The sequence below is a fragment of the Parasteatoda tepidariorum genome, chromosome 5 (genome assembly GCF_043381705.1).
Source record: "Parasteatoda tepidariorum isolate YZ-2023 chromosome 5, CAS_Ptep_4.0, whole genome shotgun sequence".
Lineage (NCBI taxonomy): Eukaryota > Metazoa > Arthropoda > Arachnida > Araneae > Theridiidae > Parasteatoda > Parasteatoda tepidariorum.
Window position 1 is genome coordinate 43,537,385 of NC_092208.1, and position 19,076 is coordinate 43,556,460.

The 19,076-nt window shown below is 28.0% G+C and overlaps 1 protein-coding gene across 2 annotated transcripts in view; it reads right to left on the reverse strand.

Moving 5' to 3' along the window:
• LOC107452247 (uncharacterized) overlaps positions 1–18,150 on the reverse strand; it is a 36,333-nt gene extending 18,183 nt beyond the window's left edge. Inside the window, exon 1 of one of the 2 annotated variants that reach the window (XM_016068602.4) lies at positions 17,962–18,150. In XM_016068602.4, the coding sequence (XP_015924088.1) occupies positions 17,962–18,016 (55 nt within the window). In that variant the 5' untranslated portion in view covers positions 18,017–18,150. Of the gene's footprint in view, positions 1–13,876; positions 14,075–17,961 lie in introns of those variants that run through there. The other variant, XM_043039980.2, reaches the window with a different exon arrangement.
• Positions 18,151–19,076: the final 926 nt, after the last annotated feature.

The window sequence follows — 19,076 nt, forward strand, 5'->3', positions numbered from 1 at the left end:
TAAAATTTCGTAATTGCAAAGAGTTGCCGTCCGGTAGAATGTTTATTACCATGTTCTACTGGTAATTAGCATTCTACTTTTCCCTTATTTGAGAAAGAATTACTTTTATTTTTAAGTTAAAATTGAAATAATTTCATGCAGATTTTATAAGAACTTTCGTTATATATACATGGTGATGCAGCACAGCGATTACAAACTTGAAGGGGAAGTAAGTAACGCCAAAGGAATTGAGACTTTGCATGGCAGTCCAAGGTCGAAAATGTCATCGTTCACCACTAGGGGAGCTTTTTTATTGTAGATTAACTGTTCGTGGACATTTGAACCATTACATGATTTGCATTAAAATTTAACTGTTTTGTCATGGTTAATAGATTCGATAATTAAACAGTTAACAAATTACTATGCCTATTTGAATGCAGTTTTTGACAATAACTATTAGAAAACACGAAACTTACATAAGAAGCACTGAATTTACTTATTTATTTTTTAAACGAAGGGTTCAGGGAAACATATAGGAATAAAATGCGAGAATCGTTAGAGAAGAAGAAATATTTGCTAACTATTTAAAAAGCCATATTTCGTTACAAAGCAGAGGATTCAACAATGGGCACGATAACTAATAATAATCGATGATAATCGAGCCTGTAAAATACAATCTTATGGCTTAAATCATTTGATATCCGATAAGGAGAAACACTAAAACTTAGGAAGTTTAATGTTCAATTCCGAGGACTCCATAGCCAACAAGGGAAAACAAGGGAACTCCAGGATCATGCATTGGAACAAAATAGCCTTCTTTTTGATGAACTATTCCACAATTTCGTTACAAGGAGAGGATACTCACATTGCGTTCCTCGAAAATCTCCCTTGGTTAGCCCAACGACAAGGGGATTCTAACCTATGATCCTTCTACCACTGAGGACATTTATGTCATTGAACTATATACTTAAAAAAGGTCTACAAACTATTAATTGGCAAATTGAAAAACCTTAATCTAGAACAGGATGGCTTGGTACTCTGAGAAAGGTCCTACCTGGGTTGCCACACCAATGATGAAGGCGCGATTCTTTATATGAAATAAGTTATTAAATACTCTTGGCACATAAAATTTTATTATGTTAATACGTTTTACTTTTCCCATAATATGCATTATTTTAAACATATAATAAAAAATGAATTTAGACATGTTTTTTGAATGGTAGAAAGCCTAAGAAAAGTTATTCCATAAAATATTGATATATAAATATACAATCCATAAAAAATACATATAAATTTCTTAAAAATTTGCAAACATAATTTAAATTGGGAGAGCAAAATTTCTTTTTTATTAAGAGGAAATACGTATCCATAATTGGGACTGGTTTGCGATTTGTTTATTTTAGCTGACAACAGGATAAATGAAGAGGGGCAGTATTTTACTGTTTCAAAACATCAAGCGTTTTCCACTTTTAAACTGGCAAACAAAACACTCCATTTGTTTAATCAACTCTTCTAAAAAGCTATTTAAATATATTTAACCGAATCGTGCCAGATTCGGAAACAAGTTTAAATCCTTTGTCTCCGCATTTCATCAATTGTTAAGCTTGTTTTGTACTTTTAAGGGTTTGAATAAATATACTTCATGCTTTAAAAAGAAAAGTGCATATTAAATAAATTTGAAGTTCTATTAACACCATAACCTTAGTGTCAGTTTATATACTCAACTCAAAAAGAAAAACTTAAGCAGCTGAAAAAGTAGTTTTTGAAAGGGAGGACTAAAACTAGTAATGAATTAAATGAATAAAAACCTTGACCGTGCGACTTTCCTTTTTTGTACTAATGGGCATTGACTTTCAGGTAAGCGACGTCACTGGCAATAAGACGCCGGTTGTCATAAGTAGGGCAATGGATGCTGTTAATTTCGGATTCCACTATGAGGCGACTCTAAAAGAACGTTTGAGATCAACATCCCCTTCTTCGAAGGAAAGTAAAAAATTTAGGTCAGCCCCCCTTCCTACAGTGTGTATGTTTATAGTTTCACTTTTTAACTTCGGTTTCTCCCACTACGTGATAAGGAAAAAATTATCGACAATTAGAATGAAAAAATGCAGGGGTGGAACGCGGCCTACCCTTTGGCAAGTTATGTCTAAACGGAAGATGGTAAAAATGGAAAGTAAAAAATAACCGACAAAAAAAATGAAATTTGTTAGCGAGTTGCTGAAGCATAAGATGACATTCATACTAAAAAGAAATATGAATTAGTATTTGTTTGATAAAAGCTGAAAATAGATGAATGTTATAAATAATGGGCGTTGTGTTGAATAGTATAGCTCGTTGACCATAATTTCAATGCAACTTGTAACGAATTGTTTCTTATTATTTATGCACGAAATAGAATATTCTTTTTTTTTTATCAGCAATTTGCTTTTATAAATAAACAATTTAGTTTGATTATACGAGAAACAATCTATTTTTGATAGAGTAATTATAATAAAGAAAAAAAAGTTCCTTAGTAATTTACTAAGAATTTACTTATCTACACCATGTGATTTGCAATTTATTCTTAATAATTTTGTTGCAGTTATCTTACCAATTGAAAACATAACAAAAGTGCTTTAATTTTCCACTAGCTGCTCTTAGGGACAAGAATCAATATTTTTTATTATGTTCACAAAATTTTGCATAGCATGTTTTTATAAAGAAATCTAAATATATTTTTAGGAAGCAGGTATATGTATTTCAATACAATAGAGTTCATTAAGCAAGATTTCAAAGTAAAATGTAATAAAATGTTTCTAGTACGCAGAATATGCACAATTTTTTTAAGACAGTTTGTTTTTTATATTTGTTATTATATTTGTTTTTATATCTATGTATATAAATATATATATTTTGCTGACTTTGGTTAAATGTGAAATACTATTTCGTATATTTATGATAGGAAATATAGATTACATTTTTCTTAGTTCAAAGAAACTATTTATTAACTACGCAGAGTTTTTAATTTACTATTTGACATGGAGTTTGTCATAATTATCAACTAAAAGAGATTTTTAATTTTTGCAGAACAAAAGTTTTATTTTAAACTTGCTTTTTACAGAGACAAATATCAATCTGTTTTATCGGGTAAAAATTACTGCTTCATATAAATGTTTAATGCATTCAAATGGTGGTTAAAATCATTCTAAATAGAATTTTTAAATTCAAAACTAAAACAGAAAAGCATATATTTTGCTATAATTTTAAATACAAAAATAAAATCTCCTGAAAAATTCTTAAGAGTTAGTAGCTATGCAGTTAATTGATTCCACTGATATTCTTTAAACTTTGGTCAGTATGTTTGTTTCATGAAAAGAAATAATACATGACAGATAATAATAAAAAATTACGATGTTTCGGTCTTTCTTTAAAGGTTAATTAAAACCTCATAATTAAAATAATTTAACTGACACATCATTTAATCCTATTAATGATAATCCTAGTTTATAAAAATAAATGTAGCATAATAAATTTATGCTACATATTATTTTATTATTCATATTAACAATTAAAATAAAATAAACAGCTGTTCCGTTATGTAGCTAAATTAAATCTAAAATCGAAATTAACATTAAATAAAATAAATTTGCGAATTATATTTAATACATTAAAAATAAGCATAAACCCATTTTTTACAATTTTATTAACCTAGTTTCAGAGCTAAATATTCCCACATAAAATATAAAAATTTAACGCGATTAATTTTTAATTTATATTATTTATATCAAATACCTATAAATTTAAAAATATTTTTTTTTAAAAAATTACTTTCATTAAACTTCTAAAAAGAAATAAGACTCATTAAAAATTTTGAAACCATATAAAAATAGTTAATGAGCAATATATTTATTATTATTTACATCGTTGTTTTACTTATCCTTGAATAATAACGATCCACTTAGAAGCATGATATAAGTTTCAACTTATTTGAATAGCTGATAATATATTATGCAACGTTACGAATAACTTTCCTTATTGCTAAATATAAACCTGAATAGAAGAAACAATACGTTTAATTAATTACGTATCAATTAATTCGAACTTCCATTTTATAAACCATTAAAATTTATCACATGATTTAAAATACGCCCTAGATTTATCGAAAAATAGATATCACCTATTACTTTCACTTCGAATCCAAACCTATTTCCCCTCTGCGATTTAACCTAAATTATCAGGAAAGTGAAATTTCGATTTTTGTCTCATTTTGTACCTATTTCTGGTTTTAATGCAAGGTGTTTTTGCCACTCTTCCACCTTTACGCTGTTCCGTCCAAACGAACGGATGTCCTTGATGAAGATAGACATTATTCTTCCGCGTGTAGTAAAAATGTGGGTCAGAAAGGAAAAGTACACGTTTTGCCCTGAGCAACACGCATCCTTAGATAAAAAGATATCCTAAAAATATCTACACTTTTCCTTTCTATCTTCAACTTGATAAGTTCATAGCTTGTTAATTGACTAATTAAAGGGAAAGGAAAATTAATTTATTTCGTTTTTGTTTAACATTATTTCATCAAGTTCGGGAGATATTTTGGTTTTAGTAATTTTAAAAATACTTTACAAGTTTCCAAATACAAGAGATATTTTGGGATAAATTATTCTTTGAAAGATAATTGTCATAAAATAAGATGTAACAGGTAAGACATAATTGTAATTGTTATAAAGTTAAGATATGAGTCTAATTATATCTGTTAAAAAATTAAGATATAATTGTATACTTTATAAATTTTATAAATAAAATCACATAACATTATAATAATCAATAATAAAATCATATCGAGTTCTGAAAAGACGCATATTTATTAAAAAAATGAGGACCGTGTTTCAAAAGAACAATTTTCAAATAATCTCCTTATTGTTTGAGATATTTACATTATCATCTCTAATACCAATATTATTTTAAGCAATTATTTTTTAATCCATTTTGGAATTTTGAATAACGGATTTTAAATTTTTGAATAGATCATGTCATTTGCAGTAAGTTAAAATTTTTAGACAATTTAAATCCAATAATATACTACAATGAACTATTTGCGCAAACATGTAATAAATAAGCAAGCTGTGAGAGTAGTTACATTCTCGAACTGTAATTTTTGTACGTAGCTGGTGTAACACTATGGAAAAATCGGTTCAATGTAGAACCATAATATTGATACCTTGAACAAAAAAGAAGAAAAACAATGTAAATTTGCTGTATCCCTAATAATGTGTTAAATATAACTTTGTTTTCATTCAAACTAAGCCGTAGTACCGTGTAACTATGTTTAAGAAGAATTATGATTTATGTATCAACTTGGTTTCATATTACGGTTATATTTGCATGATATTGGGTAAGTTTAATTGATACAATATTTCAAAAACTTCTAGAAATTTCTAACGCGTGTCTAGTTGACACGTGATTGATTAGCTGCTAACATCTGAAAAATTTGTCACTTTCCTGCATTTTTTTATATTTATTTAAATTTATTATTTTTTTATTATTAAATACACAAACTTATTTAACATTTAACTTTAGTTACAAAGCTCAAAACGGAGTAAAGAAACTCTGGTAAAATTACTGAACTGTGTTGTACTGACATTTCTGGTAAAAAAACAACTAAACCCTAATTCTGTTTATTAAAACTAAGATATACGGTATTTAAATCACACATTCGGTTAATTTCTGTTCATATAATTACGGTATACAAGAAATTCCTGTTTTCAAAACTACACATTATTATCACTACACATTTAGAAAAAAATACAAAACTGAAAAGTAAATTTACCCAAATAAATAATTTTCCTGTTATGTTCAAAGTTATCAAGATAAAATTACACAATTTTACCATACTTACCAAATTTGATCCCATGTTATAAAATCACATTTTATTTTTAATTTTACCAAATTGCTTGCCATAGTGTTTTTGTAAAAATTACGGAGCTTTTTGGTGTTCTTATATAGCATCTACGTAATATAGTTTTAGCGTTCTCTTAAATTTAATATAAAGCCAGAAACACGATAAATTTCACCAAATTTTGGATTGCTTTAACCATATTTCTTTTCTTAGTGTAGTATAGTTTAAAAAGATCTGAAATTTCTAACAGTCAGTTATCAAGGGATTAACTAACTGTTAACCTCTAAAAATTTTAATTTTCTGCATTTTTTTATATTTCATAAAATCTTTTTATTAAATAATAATATTATACATTAATTAAATTACAAATTTCAAAATAGTTCACGCGAAACAATAAATAAATATAGAAATATTTTAAATATAATAATATATTTGATAATATATAGAGGTCGAAAAGTTATTTACAAATAGAAATAGTATGAAAGTTTAACTTTTCGATTCTAGTTTCAGTAAAGAATAATTTTTTTTTTTAAAGTAGTGAAAATAAATAAATGTATACACAATCGTTTCGATAAAAATGGCAGCAAAATTATAGAGAAAAATATCCATTCCCTCACTGAAGTGATATTAATTTCTTGACAACTTTTAAATTTGCATATTTCCATATGTCATAAAAAGAAAACTATCTAAAACAATATCTCATGGTTCTTGGAACATTTTTATTGATCAGAAAATCCTGTTTATGATCCTTACCCCTTTGCTTATGGTGTACCATGTTGTAGCATCACATGTGGTCCACGTGTTATACCAGCCGTATGCAAGAGGTTAATTAGCATAAAAGACCAAGATTTCGTTGTTTGTCAACAGAATAAAACTAAGTACAGTTATAAATATCTTATACTTATGTAATATATACCTATAATATTTAACCTTTATTGGTATTTTATTCAGCTATAATTGCGCTTTTAAATTTATCACAATGAGAAAAATATTCTGATAAAACTACTGTTCAGTATAATCATGATATTTTTGGTAAAGAAAACAGTAATATTTCTGGTTAATAAAATTAAAATTTACGGTATTTAAGCCATTTGTTCGGTAATTTTTTCGTTCATACAGCAAAGGTTTACCGGAAATTCTCGTTTTCAAATTTATAGTTCTCACTATTGTACATTTAGTAAAAAATGCAAAAGTGAAAACTAAATTTAATCAAATAAACAGTTTTTATGTCATTCCGTAAGGTATCATGATACCTTATATAAAATTGTCAAACTTTATCACATATTATAAAACCATATTTTATTTTTAATTTTGCTAAAATCATTACCAAAGCGATTCGGTAATAATTATCCAGTTTTTTAGTGTTCCCATTGAACCAGAAACACGGTTAAATTTACTATATTCTGGTAGTTTCAACCATTCCCGTTTTTCTCACTGCAGAATATAAAGAGCGGTGCTTCTTTATTATAAAGTAATCTTATGATATTACCATATCGCATAAAATTTTATGTTAAACAGATTTAAAGTGGAGTATAACCTATTAACCATTTTACAGTTTTTAAGCAATAAACACGTTATATTTATAAGAAGAATATGTGAAACTATGTCTTGTCATAACATGCCTTTAAAGTGATGAATACAAAATCGTAAAATATTATTGAAAATTATTATTAAATAATCTATTAGATGAAAAAGATTTATCGCATTTTTATAGTATTAAAAGTGTTAATACAATAAAACAATTTGAGATATTTCAATTGAAAATCTCTTTAAACTAAATGTAACAATCTGTTTATCAGCAAGAAAAAAAAATAATGAGGGCATTACATTTGTGGGTGTTGGTGAGAAAATCGAGCAGGATGAAGAGCTCCCTTGTGGGTTATAAAATTGCAAAGTTTCGGAATTTTGTTCAATTGTAAATCTAATTATATCTTCTTTCTTTTTTCCCCTTTTTTTTCCTTTATTTTGGTCTTGATAATTTTCTGGTGGAATAATAAACACTAATTAATTTTACTTCATAACTTTTGAGTTTAACATGTCAGTTTTCGATTAACACGAATCATACCACCAAAAGATTTAAATACATTTTTTGTCAATAAATAGGTTGAATTGCTTACATTTATTAAAGTATATTTTTTTCAGACGAATAACCCTTATTACTTCTCAAGTATCATTATTAATCTGTAACCACTATGAATCATTGATAGTTTTGACAAAAAGATTAGACCTTCAAACAAGACTATTTGACAGGTGTAATTTATTTATAAATGAAATGAAATTGCGGTTTTTATCTACAATGTTATCTTCTTGTTGTGAAGTTATTGGTGCTATTTTTCGAATTACTGAAGCGTTGGATGAGGAGTTTTCTTTTTTTTCCTACAACAAGATATTCTTCAATATGATGTTTTGCTATTCAAATTATTATTTGTAAATAGGGCATATCGGAAAGCTTCTCAGAAAGTGTTACCATTGGATTAAGCTGGGTGACTTTAATAAGTTTCAGTAAAAAATGATCTTTTTTTTTTCCTTCGAAGGAAAAGTTTTTTGAGATACTTGAAGCTCAAATTACTACATAAATAAATTAAAAATGAATCTTCCTTACTTAGAAAGAGCGATGACACTTTCATTTCATTTGGTTACAGTTTCTTTTATAAAGAATAGAAAATATTGCACTGTTAGAATTTTCATTCTAAAATTATGGTAAAATTACCGACAGTAATCTGCCCATCCAACCGTAAGGTTTACGGTAAAGAGCGTTTTTTACTTTTTATTGTTTTGATACCGTTTATAATTAGTATGGCAAAAAACCGTGAATGAACTATAGTTTTTTTTAACCATTTACAACCAGCATGGTTTCAAAACCGCAAGAAAGAAATTTAAATTGGCATAGTTTAGAAGCTTTATGGTGCTGCTATATGTATGCGTGAATGTAAATATCGTATTCTAGTATCACAGAGTCACACATGGTCAATGCAGGACACTGGAAACTCTTCCTTTGTTAAAGGGAATGGAGGGAATATTGAGGTGTCAACGTTGGGATTCGAACCTCTTTTCTGTCGGTAATCAGACTGACATATAAGCCCTTGNCAACTTTATCAAAATTTTATGTAGGACTCTTTTATGTTTGAAGGAACATTAAATATTAATGTCAGATTTTTACCAAGTTGTACAAAACAAAAGTATTAAATTACAAATTAAAATAAGAAGTGGATTTTTAAAAATAGTAAAAATGCATATTAAAAAATTCGGGCTACAATAACTTTTACGTGCACCCATGTATTAAACAATTAATGTGCAACAGATATCTAATTGTTAAGATATAAAACTTTAAAAAAGGTTGGTATTAAAACTTACATAGTAACACACAAAATGTTCAATGACAACATTGAGGTTTGTCTGCTGCAACCACCAGAGAATAGATATTTACCTATTAAATTTAAAATTTACAAATGTGTGTGCAAATATTTTCGTCCAAAATGAGTGGTTTCAAAAAGTTTAATCAGAGAATTTCTTCGAGAAAATTTCTGATACACACATGCTAAATTATATTCACGAAATACAAAAACATGAAATAAAAAAGAGCAACATACACGATTATTTTTGTATTTGAATAAATATTTTCTTGGATGCAAAACCTGAGAAATAATTTTCTTCGCACCGTTGGTATAACAAATTTCACAGAAACGAAGAAATTAGGTTTTTATTAACGAGAAAAGTATCTTAAACCCATATAGATTTTTTTCCAAAATTGCCCGCAAAAAAATGACAACTAATATATTTCAGTTCACCGGGCACAAAAAAAGGCTTCGCTGGCCGGATGCGGCCCACGAGCCGCCAGTTGGAAGCCACTGATCTAGTTGATGTGATAAAATTCTTGCTGCTTAGCCGTATTAGGGGAAAGCAGTTAATAAACGGTTTTCTTACATTTTACAATTTGAATACCGTCTAATTTGTGGTTATTTGATTGTTTTGTTTGACTATAGTAAAATAACGATTAAATAAATTATTATCTAACCATTTTTTCCGAAAAATTTCTAACAGTAAGAGTGAGTAAAAAATAGGCATGTACGTTCGAAAGATTAATCATATTAGTGCAATTTTGAAAAATAATGTCAGTTTTGGTTATACATACATTCCCAATACTCCAGAAGCATAAAAAATATTAAGAAGTTTGATATTTTAAATTTGTAAAAATAAATTCTCCAGATTCTCAAGGCAAGTTATCGCATCTTACTTTACGATCAGAATTTTGTCGACAGTATTAAATTATATAATAATGCTAAAGCTTTATCATCAAAAAAGTATAAATATAATAAGATTCAATAATTTTTTTAAGAAGGTAATTAGAGGAAAACTGTGAAAAGAAGCATCGGTCCAAGACTCTCTTCAAAGATAAGTAAAAATTTAATATGCGAAAGCTACGAAAGATATGTTTAAAATTTTCATGAAATAACAGTTATCAAAACAAAAATGCAAGAAGCAACTAAGCATTTCTTATAGCATTATCAAAAAATTCCAATCACTTTTTAAACCATTTTAAGGATTAATTTAAGTCTCATCACTTAACCCAGCTTTTTCCAAATTGTTTCAGCTACGTAACCCTAAATAATCAATCTCCTTTTGTCGGAACCCCTACTTTATAAATAAAGTTTATTAAAGTAATTGAGAACGCTAAAACTACAAAAGATTATTTTTGAAATATTTAATTAGAGAAATGAAGATTTTCCATCGTTTTATCGTTAATAATCTTAAATTAAATTTCATGTCGGACAGTTTAATTTGTAGTTCTTGTGCTATATCTAGTCTAGTTACGAATTTGTTTTTGGTGTATTTACATAAGCAGAAAATAAATAAAATAAGCCAAATTTCTGTTTACTTCCGAAAGGAAAACTTAAAAGAACTGCTATGAATATTGGGAAATGTCTCTTAGCGAAACATATTTCGCTTATGAAGGAATTTAGCTATTTAATTTTCATGAAAAGCAAGAGAGGAAAAACTAATGCAGTATATTTTAACTTGTTCTTTCAATAATTTGTTAGGTATAGTGTTATGGAAAATATTCTATACTTTCTTAAAAAATGTTATCTCTATTTCGTTCGCATTTTGCATCAAATAATTTTGTAAAGGCAACCATAAGATTAAATACTTTATTATAGGTTAAATCAAAATATATCAGAGGTTTCAAAACTCATCACTGGTTCATTAAAAAGTACTAACTCACGGAAACCCATTTAGGAATAGCTGACCTAACCCTTTATCTATGGACGTCATTTTATTTCAAGATCCAAGCATGGTGTCGCGAAAAAAACTGGTAACTTATTTACCATTGAACTAAATAGTTATTTACTATTTTTGACAATATTATTTTTATAAACGGCGCGAACGTCTTATCCAAATATAGATATTTAAATTGCTTTTATATAAAGGTAAATAAGAGTATCCCTATTGCTTAAAAAATGCTCATACGGAAATAATTTTTAAAGGTTTAATTAATTTCTTACGGTAAAAGGTAAAAATTTACGGTTATTTACGGTAAATAATTTTTAACGAATAATTTTTTACCTTAATCGGCACTCAGGAAGCTGGTGCTTTTTACCGTAAAATCCATTTTAACCGGAACAAGTTACGGAACAAAAAAAATCTGATATTCCGTAATTTTTACAGTAATAACTACAGTAAAATCTCTGAATAACTTTTATTAAATAAACATTACTGTGAAAATTAGATATAATATCTTACTGCAAAAATGGATTTCATGAGTAAAATGAATTTTACAGATGATGCGTCCAAAGTGCCGATATTTTATAACGTACTTTTTTCCAGTATAAATATATATTTTATAACTGATTATAAGGGATACTTATAATTGCTTATAACCCCCCAGAAAAGAGCTAAAATGCAATGGTTCTACTACAAGTTGTAACTCAAAAGAGTGAAGAGTCATAAGTTGGTGTAAGTTGCTGCTGTGAGCAATGTTTCTCTATTGAAAATCTCTTTTTCCGTGAAAGAAATTAACTGGATCTTAACAAATACTGAATTTCTAGTCGACAACTATGATATTTGAAATGTAGATATGGTGATGACATGACTCTTTACAGTGTCGTTGGGATGATAACTAAGATAGTCCAGGCATTATAACTATATTTCATTCAAACTTCAATCATGCAAACGTACATGTATAAGATATAGGAATCAATGAAGATAATATTTATTTTTCTAGAGCAGGCTCTGTTGGTAATTCATTCCCTTATAGTTATAATATTGACTGAATTCTAATTTTAAAAAACCCTTTTTTTAATGTTAACTCTAATTGATCCTATTTATTTGAATTAATAACATTAATATATTTAAGAGTATTAATATACACTGGAGTAGTTCGGATGATTTTCAAATCACATTGTTTAAGAGGTTTTTTGAGTCATTAATTTAAAAGAATGCTGATTAATTGCCTTATTTAATAGTGAGACAATGTCATAAATTTAAGTGATAAAGGCAATCCATCATTATAGAGGTGGTCAGAATGATTGGTTGCCAATATTAGATGCCATTAATTGATCAAAAACGTATTAGTCACAGATTTATCCATTGTTTCATAATACACATGTATATTTAAAAACAATGCAAGAGGTGAAATGTTGTAGCATACAATTCACATTTTTATTTATTTAATTCATGCAAACAAAATTAAATTTGTAAGACTTATTTATTCAGTTAGAAAAGTTAAGTGACATAAATATATCCTGCACTAAACGAATCCCCTAAAAAGTGAAAAATTTTGTCGAACTTATTTAACTGGTTAGAAAAGATCAATGTTATAAATATATCTTACACTTAATAAATAATACCACGAACAAAGATTAAGTTTGTCAAACTTATTTAACTGGTTGAAAAAAGTTAAGTAATATATTCATATCTCACTCAAAATATATCATGCAAGCAATTAAATAACACGATGACACATAAATTAATTCTACGTATATTTTTCTCAATAAATAAATCATCCCAGATCCCACGAACAAAGATTAAAAAATTTTAAACTTCTTTAGTTGGTTAAAAATTTGCGAGATTATACATGGAATGGAACTCAGTTTTAATAAATCACCCAAACGAAAATCAAATTCGTCAGTCTTATTTAGTTTCTTACGAAAATGCAGTGATATAAATACATCCCACTCTCAATAAATCAAACAATTAGATGACAAAATGACACAGAAATGAATCTTGAAGGAAGATAACATTTTAAATTTGTCTCATGAATGGATATTTAATGATAAAAAGTTTATAAACATTCAAACGATTTCCTGTTGGAAGATTTCTGTGGAACATAATTCTGTGGAACGAATTTTTAAACTTCTTTAGTTGGTTAAAAGTTTGCGAGATTATACATGGATTGCGAGATTATACTCAGTTTTAATAAATCACCCAAAAGAAGATCGAATTCGTCAGTCTTATTTAGTTTCTTACGAAAATGCACTGATATAAATAGTTCCCACTCTCAATAAATCAAACAATTAGATGACAAAATGACACAGAAATGAATCTTGAAGGAATATAACATTTTAAATTTGCCTCATGAATGGATTTTTAATGATAAAAAAGTTTCTAAACATTCAAACGATTTCCTGTTGGAAGATTTCTGTGGAACATAATTCTGTGGAACGAATTTTTAAACTTCTTTAGTTGGTTAAAAGTTTGCGAGATTATACATGGATTGCGAGATTATACTCAGTTTTAATAAATCACCCAAACGAAGATCGAATTCGTCAGTCTTATTTAGTTTCTTACGAAAATGCAGTGATATAAATAGTTCCCACTCACAATAAATCAAACAATTAGATGACAAAATGACACAGAAATGAATCTTGAAGGAAGATAACATTTTAAATTTGTCTCATGAATGGATTTTTAATGATAAAAAGTTTATAAACGTTCAAACGATTTCCTGTTGGAAGATTTCTGTGGAACATAATTGTCCATCAAATTATTTTTCAACACGAAGATAAGAGAACAGTTAATACTTACAAATCCTTTCCAACATCCTTGTAAACTAGTTGAAATTCAGGCTTAGGTCACTTTAAAACCGTAAAGCGATTTACGCACAAGTTCTTTAAACTCATCTGCTAATAACAGCTTATCCGATGCATCCAATAGATATTATTATGCTTGAAAGAATTGAAATGTTTCGTTTATTCAGTTTCTTCCGTTTATTCAGTTCACAGTTTTCCTTCCTTGTAAGGGAGTGGTTTTCAGTTTCAGAAAAACCTTTTCTGGCTTGTTGAACAATGTCAGACTCTTTAGTCATTGTTTAATATTTATTTTATTGCAGAAGATTTCTTTCAAATCGTTGTCTAAATTTAGCTGATTATTTTGATAGTGTAAAACAATCCAGTGCACCTGTTTGTTATTTCTTCATTGTTTTTCAAAATATAACAAGATTTAAGTAAATAAGATTATGTTTTAAGGCTGCTACAAGCTAGAAAAGTTTTTATTTATAGCTTCTTAAAATTTCATTGATCTGACTATTAGATTTTTTTTGAAAAGTTGAATTGCATGAAGAATATTAAATTTTTATTAAATAAAAAGAAGTTTTATCCTGTGAAAAGGATTTCGTAATCTTTGTTTTCTAAATACCCTAATATAATCTAGATATCCACTTATACTAAAAGAAATTTCAATAGTTGCTTGCAGTGTAAACAAATTTATACATATTTAAAATACATAACCAACATATATACAATACAAGATGTATACAATACAATGTATATATATACAATATTTATACAAACAAGTTCACATATATTTACAAGTTTATATATAGAAATATTTAAAAATATGTTCTAAAAACGTATATAATCTAGAAAGTTTAAATCACAAAAAGATTTAAACCCTGAAAATATTTTAAAAAATTAAATAACTTTTACTTTTATAAAAAAAAGGTATATAATCTAGAAAGTTAAATGTTTATAATCATATAAGAATAATCCTTTGCACTTCGATGTCGCCTCAAAAGCTCATATCAACATTCACCACTCAAAAATGAAAAGTTTTTATACCTGAATAATAAGTAACCACAATATTTTGAAATTTTTAAAAATTATAAATCGAAATAGTATCCCAGATTTCTTATGAGTGATATGAAGGTCATTGAATGTGTGGTTAAAAATATAATTCTTCATTTATTTGCTTCGAAATATATATATATATATATATATATGCTTATGTGAGTGCCCAGATAGCACAGACTGTCAGAGTGACGTCACAATAAAGTCAAAAACTGTTACAGTAGTCAAANCATGCAGGTCGTTGAAGATATATATATAGTTTCATTTTTTCTTTTATTTTTTTTTTCTTTTACAGTTAACTATTTAGAAAGTATATGATGGGAAGCTAATTATGTGATTACTGTATAAAAATAGTAGTGAAATTTGAATTAAGTTTAACGTGAGAAAAATTTAGGATTCGTGTCACATCTTTCAAACAAAGCATATAAAAGGTGACAATTATTGAATTATATGAAATAAAAACGACTGATATGATTTAAAAACAACTGAGTGCACTAGCTTTATTCAGCTTGTTAACGTCACTACAGACATTATTATAAGCGTCGTTGAACAGCCGACCCAATTCTGAGTTTACGACTTCTAACGTTCACCTCCGTAGCCTTGCAATTTCGAACACAATACAGAAGAAAATGGAACTCCTGGATCAAGTATTGGACAAATCTTGCCTTCAAGGAGAACTTTTTGATGGAATTAACCCGCATATGCTTTACATGGAGAGGAAAAACCACGAAAACTTCCCCGGTCAGCCAGACGGCAAGGAGACTTTAACCCGTCATCCGCCTACCACTGAGGATATTTTACGTTAGCACTGTGCTCCGTGCGAGCAGAGAGCGGAATTCGTATCTACTAGACATTGGTGGGATTCGAACCAGGGTTACCTTATTGGGAAGAGAGAGATCTATCCACTGAGCCACCATGGCCCTAGTTCAGATTTTAACAAAATTGATAAATAAGTAATTTTAAAGCTTTTGTTTATGGGAAAATATAATGTTCAGATAAATGAAACATTGACTCCCGATGGGTGAGTGGTCAAGCATTGCTCTCTTGTGCCTCAGGTCCGGAGTTTTATCCTTAGACCGGGCAAAGTTGATAGAGCCTTTCGTCTCTATTGTGGGTTGTTAAAATGAGTATCAAGCATGCTTGGGAACTAAACAATAGGGATTCGACGTTCGGCTGACCACCAAAACAGAACATCCTCTCTGCACACCAGAGTCTAAAGTCAAGAAAACTGGTATAAGCTCATTAGGCTTTGGCCCTTCATGGGCTGTCGTCATATTAAAAAACTATCTCATATTAAAAAAATGTGACTGAATTTAATCCTGGAACAAAATATTTTTCCTCAAAGATGTTTATAAGAAATGTATGCAATGAAAAAAAGAGTTGCTTAAAAATAATTAATTTCTGTCTTAATTGGTTGGTGTTAAATTTTTGTAACCATAATCAGTTTAGAAAACAAGCATACTTAAAAATAACCTCTCCTTTCTTTTACAAAGCAATTTTTTAAAAAAAAACCTATATTTTATTTCATATATTTAAAAATAATTACTAATTTACTTATTTGTACAAAGGAATTCTATGTAAATGCAAATACGAGAAATTCTATGTTAGTCAGATCTAATTGTAAAGTACGGTAAAGTTGTTTTATTATCTGCCGAAGAGGCTGAAGTACATATTTTTATATTACTGTAAATAGTAAGGAAAAGTTCATAATGAAAGTAAGACTTGAACAAAACTTGCATTTTCTTGTTTTAGCTACCCTTTTAATTTTTGAAGAAAAAGAAAACTCATCGAAATGATTTCGAAAGGAAAAGTGATTATATTAATATTATCGAGATTGGGGATTGTTTCCTCTTGTTTCCTCTACAAAGATTTAAAGAATTAAATAATTCAATTACTTGTTTTCATTTTTCTGAAATAAAAGAATATTTTCACATAAATGTCATTTTTTTGTTATTTAGATTATCTGTCCAATTAATTAAAATGCTATATAAAAACTGAATATGCATTAATTTCCTTTTACAAAAATTTTCAAATTAAAATGGTTACTAATAAAGTAAACTTTCAAATTAAAATCTTACATTTTATCTTTAATTGCTGTGAACTTCTGAATAGTGAAGTCACATAGAAAATAGTGAAGGATTTTTAAAAGGACAGTTTGTTTTCTCCAAGAAGAAAAGAAGTGGTAGTGCTAGTGTCCCTTTATTTGAATTAGTCTTGCCAATCAAACTACATTAATAATATAAATATTTATATTTGGACCTGAAACTAAAATAATGTGATGCTTTTTTACAGCTAAAGTAACAGAAGAGTAACAGAGTAACAGTAACAGTAACAGAGATAAATAACCACTTATAACAAATTTGATATTTACTTGGTATAAGCAAATATGTACTACCAAATTTAACCGAAATTAATGAATTGAATTTTTTTACCGACGTAAAAAATTTATCATTCCGTGCTAATTTTCTTTCACAAAACATTTTCGAATCAAAAACTAAAGGAGAAAACTTAGACGTATTAGTTTCAGTAAGAAATAAAAGCACTGAACTACATACAATGTTGTAATTTTTGTCTCAAACTCAGTTTAAAATAAACTTAAAAAATTACTTAGAAATAATTCGTTTCTTTAACTTTTATCAAGCAAACACAATATTTAAATTTTTTTCCCAAAAATTCTACAAATTTAAATTTAAAAAAAAAACTTAAATGCGAAGAAATACATACACATGCATAAAAATATTCTTTAAAATTTTAATAAATATAAAAATTCAATAATGAATTTAATTTTTTTATGCTAAAATGTAAAAAAATATTTTAATTTAAATATTTAAAAAAAAACTTCTATGAAATTTTTTCAATTGGAATTAATTTAATTTTTTTAAAATTTTTTTTTACTTTTCGTAAAATTACCGAATTCAGAATTTGTAGTTTTTTTTTAAATTTTTTTTTTTATCTCGCCTTGTATTTTTTACTAACAATATCTTAGGTTAAAGGTAAAAAGCCTTCACACACAAAAACAATTAATGAGAATTTGTTGCCACTCACCTGAGATAAAATGTCGATCTTTAATAGGGGGTTCTTCTTGATCGTCTGCGTGCATCCATGAGGAAGAGTGGAGCTTTTATAGAAGACAGCCCACTGACCTCTTAAAAGTTTTGGAATTAAGGTTGCACCTCGGTTACTTTCTCGTTTTCCAAAGTTGAGGAAGCATGACGCCGATGGAACTTTTTCTACATATCACACGGAGAGTTCTTTTTTATTTGTCTTCTTTTGTTGAAAACGAAAGTTTAGAATAACTGCGTCCATTGTTCACGTACGGTAGTCAAATTAGATACGTGATAACTCGAGATATTAACTTATTTCTATCGCACTAAAATGTAAATTGATTCAAAGCATTTGATGTTTTATTGTGGCAATTGAAACCGTTTTAAATGTCACTTTTACTGAATAGTTTTAAGGAATTTTTTTTTTATTTTCGTAAGGAAAAAAATCGTTTGAAAAGATGAGGTGTTTTTTTAGAACAATCTCTTTTGAGAATATGTAAATGTGAAGTGAAGAAATACGTCCGTTTGTGTAGCTGTAATATATATGTTGATTTATTGGTTTGACGAATTTTTAACCGATTAAAATATAAAATTGATCATTATTTTTTAAAAAATCGTCTGACATATCTTTTTTATTCTCAATTTTTTTAATTACTAACATTGCTAATTTTACATTCTTGTTAGACAAATTTTCTAATTTTCATTTTGTTGTTAAGAAATATTTATTCTAATTCTGGATTTCTCTTTTTTTATAACCAACGCGGAACAGCCGACCTAATTTTGAGTTTACGACTGTTCAACTCAGTAACCTTGTAATTTTGTACCCAATACAGAAAACAAGAGACCTCCTGGTTCAAATATTGCTAGAAATTTGCCTTCATGGAGGACTTTTTGATGGAATAAACTCAGAGTTTGCGTATCGTCAAGAGGAAAACCATGAAAACCTCCCACGATTAGTCTGGCAGCAAGGGGACTGTAATCCATGATCCGTCTGCCACTGAGGATATTTTACATCCACACTGTGGTCGGTTCGAACCGGGTGCGGAATTCGCATCGACCAGGATTCGAACATCAGTCACCTCATTGGGAGGTGATTGAATGAATTTAATGAATTTA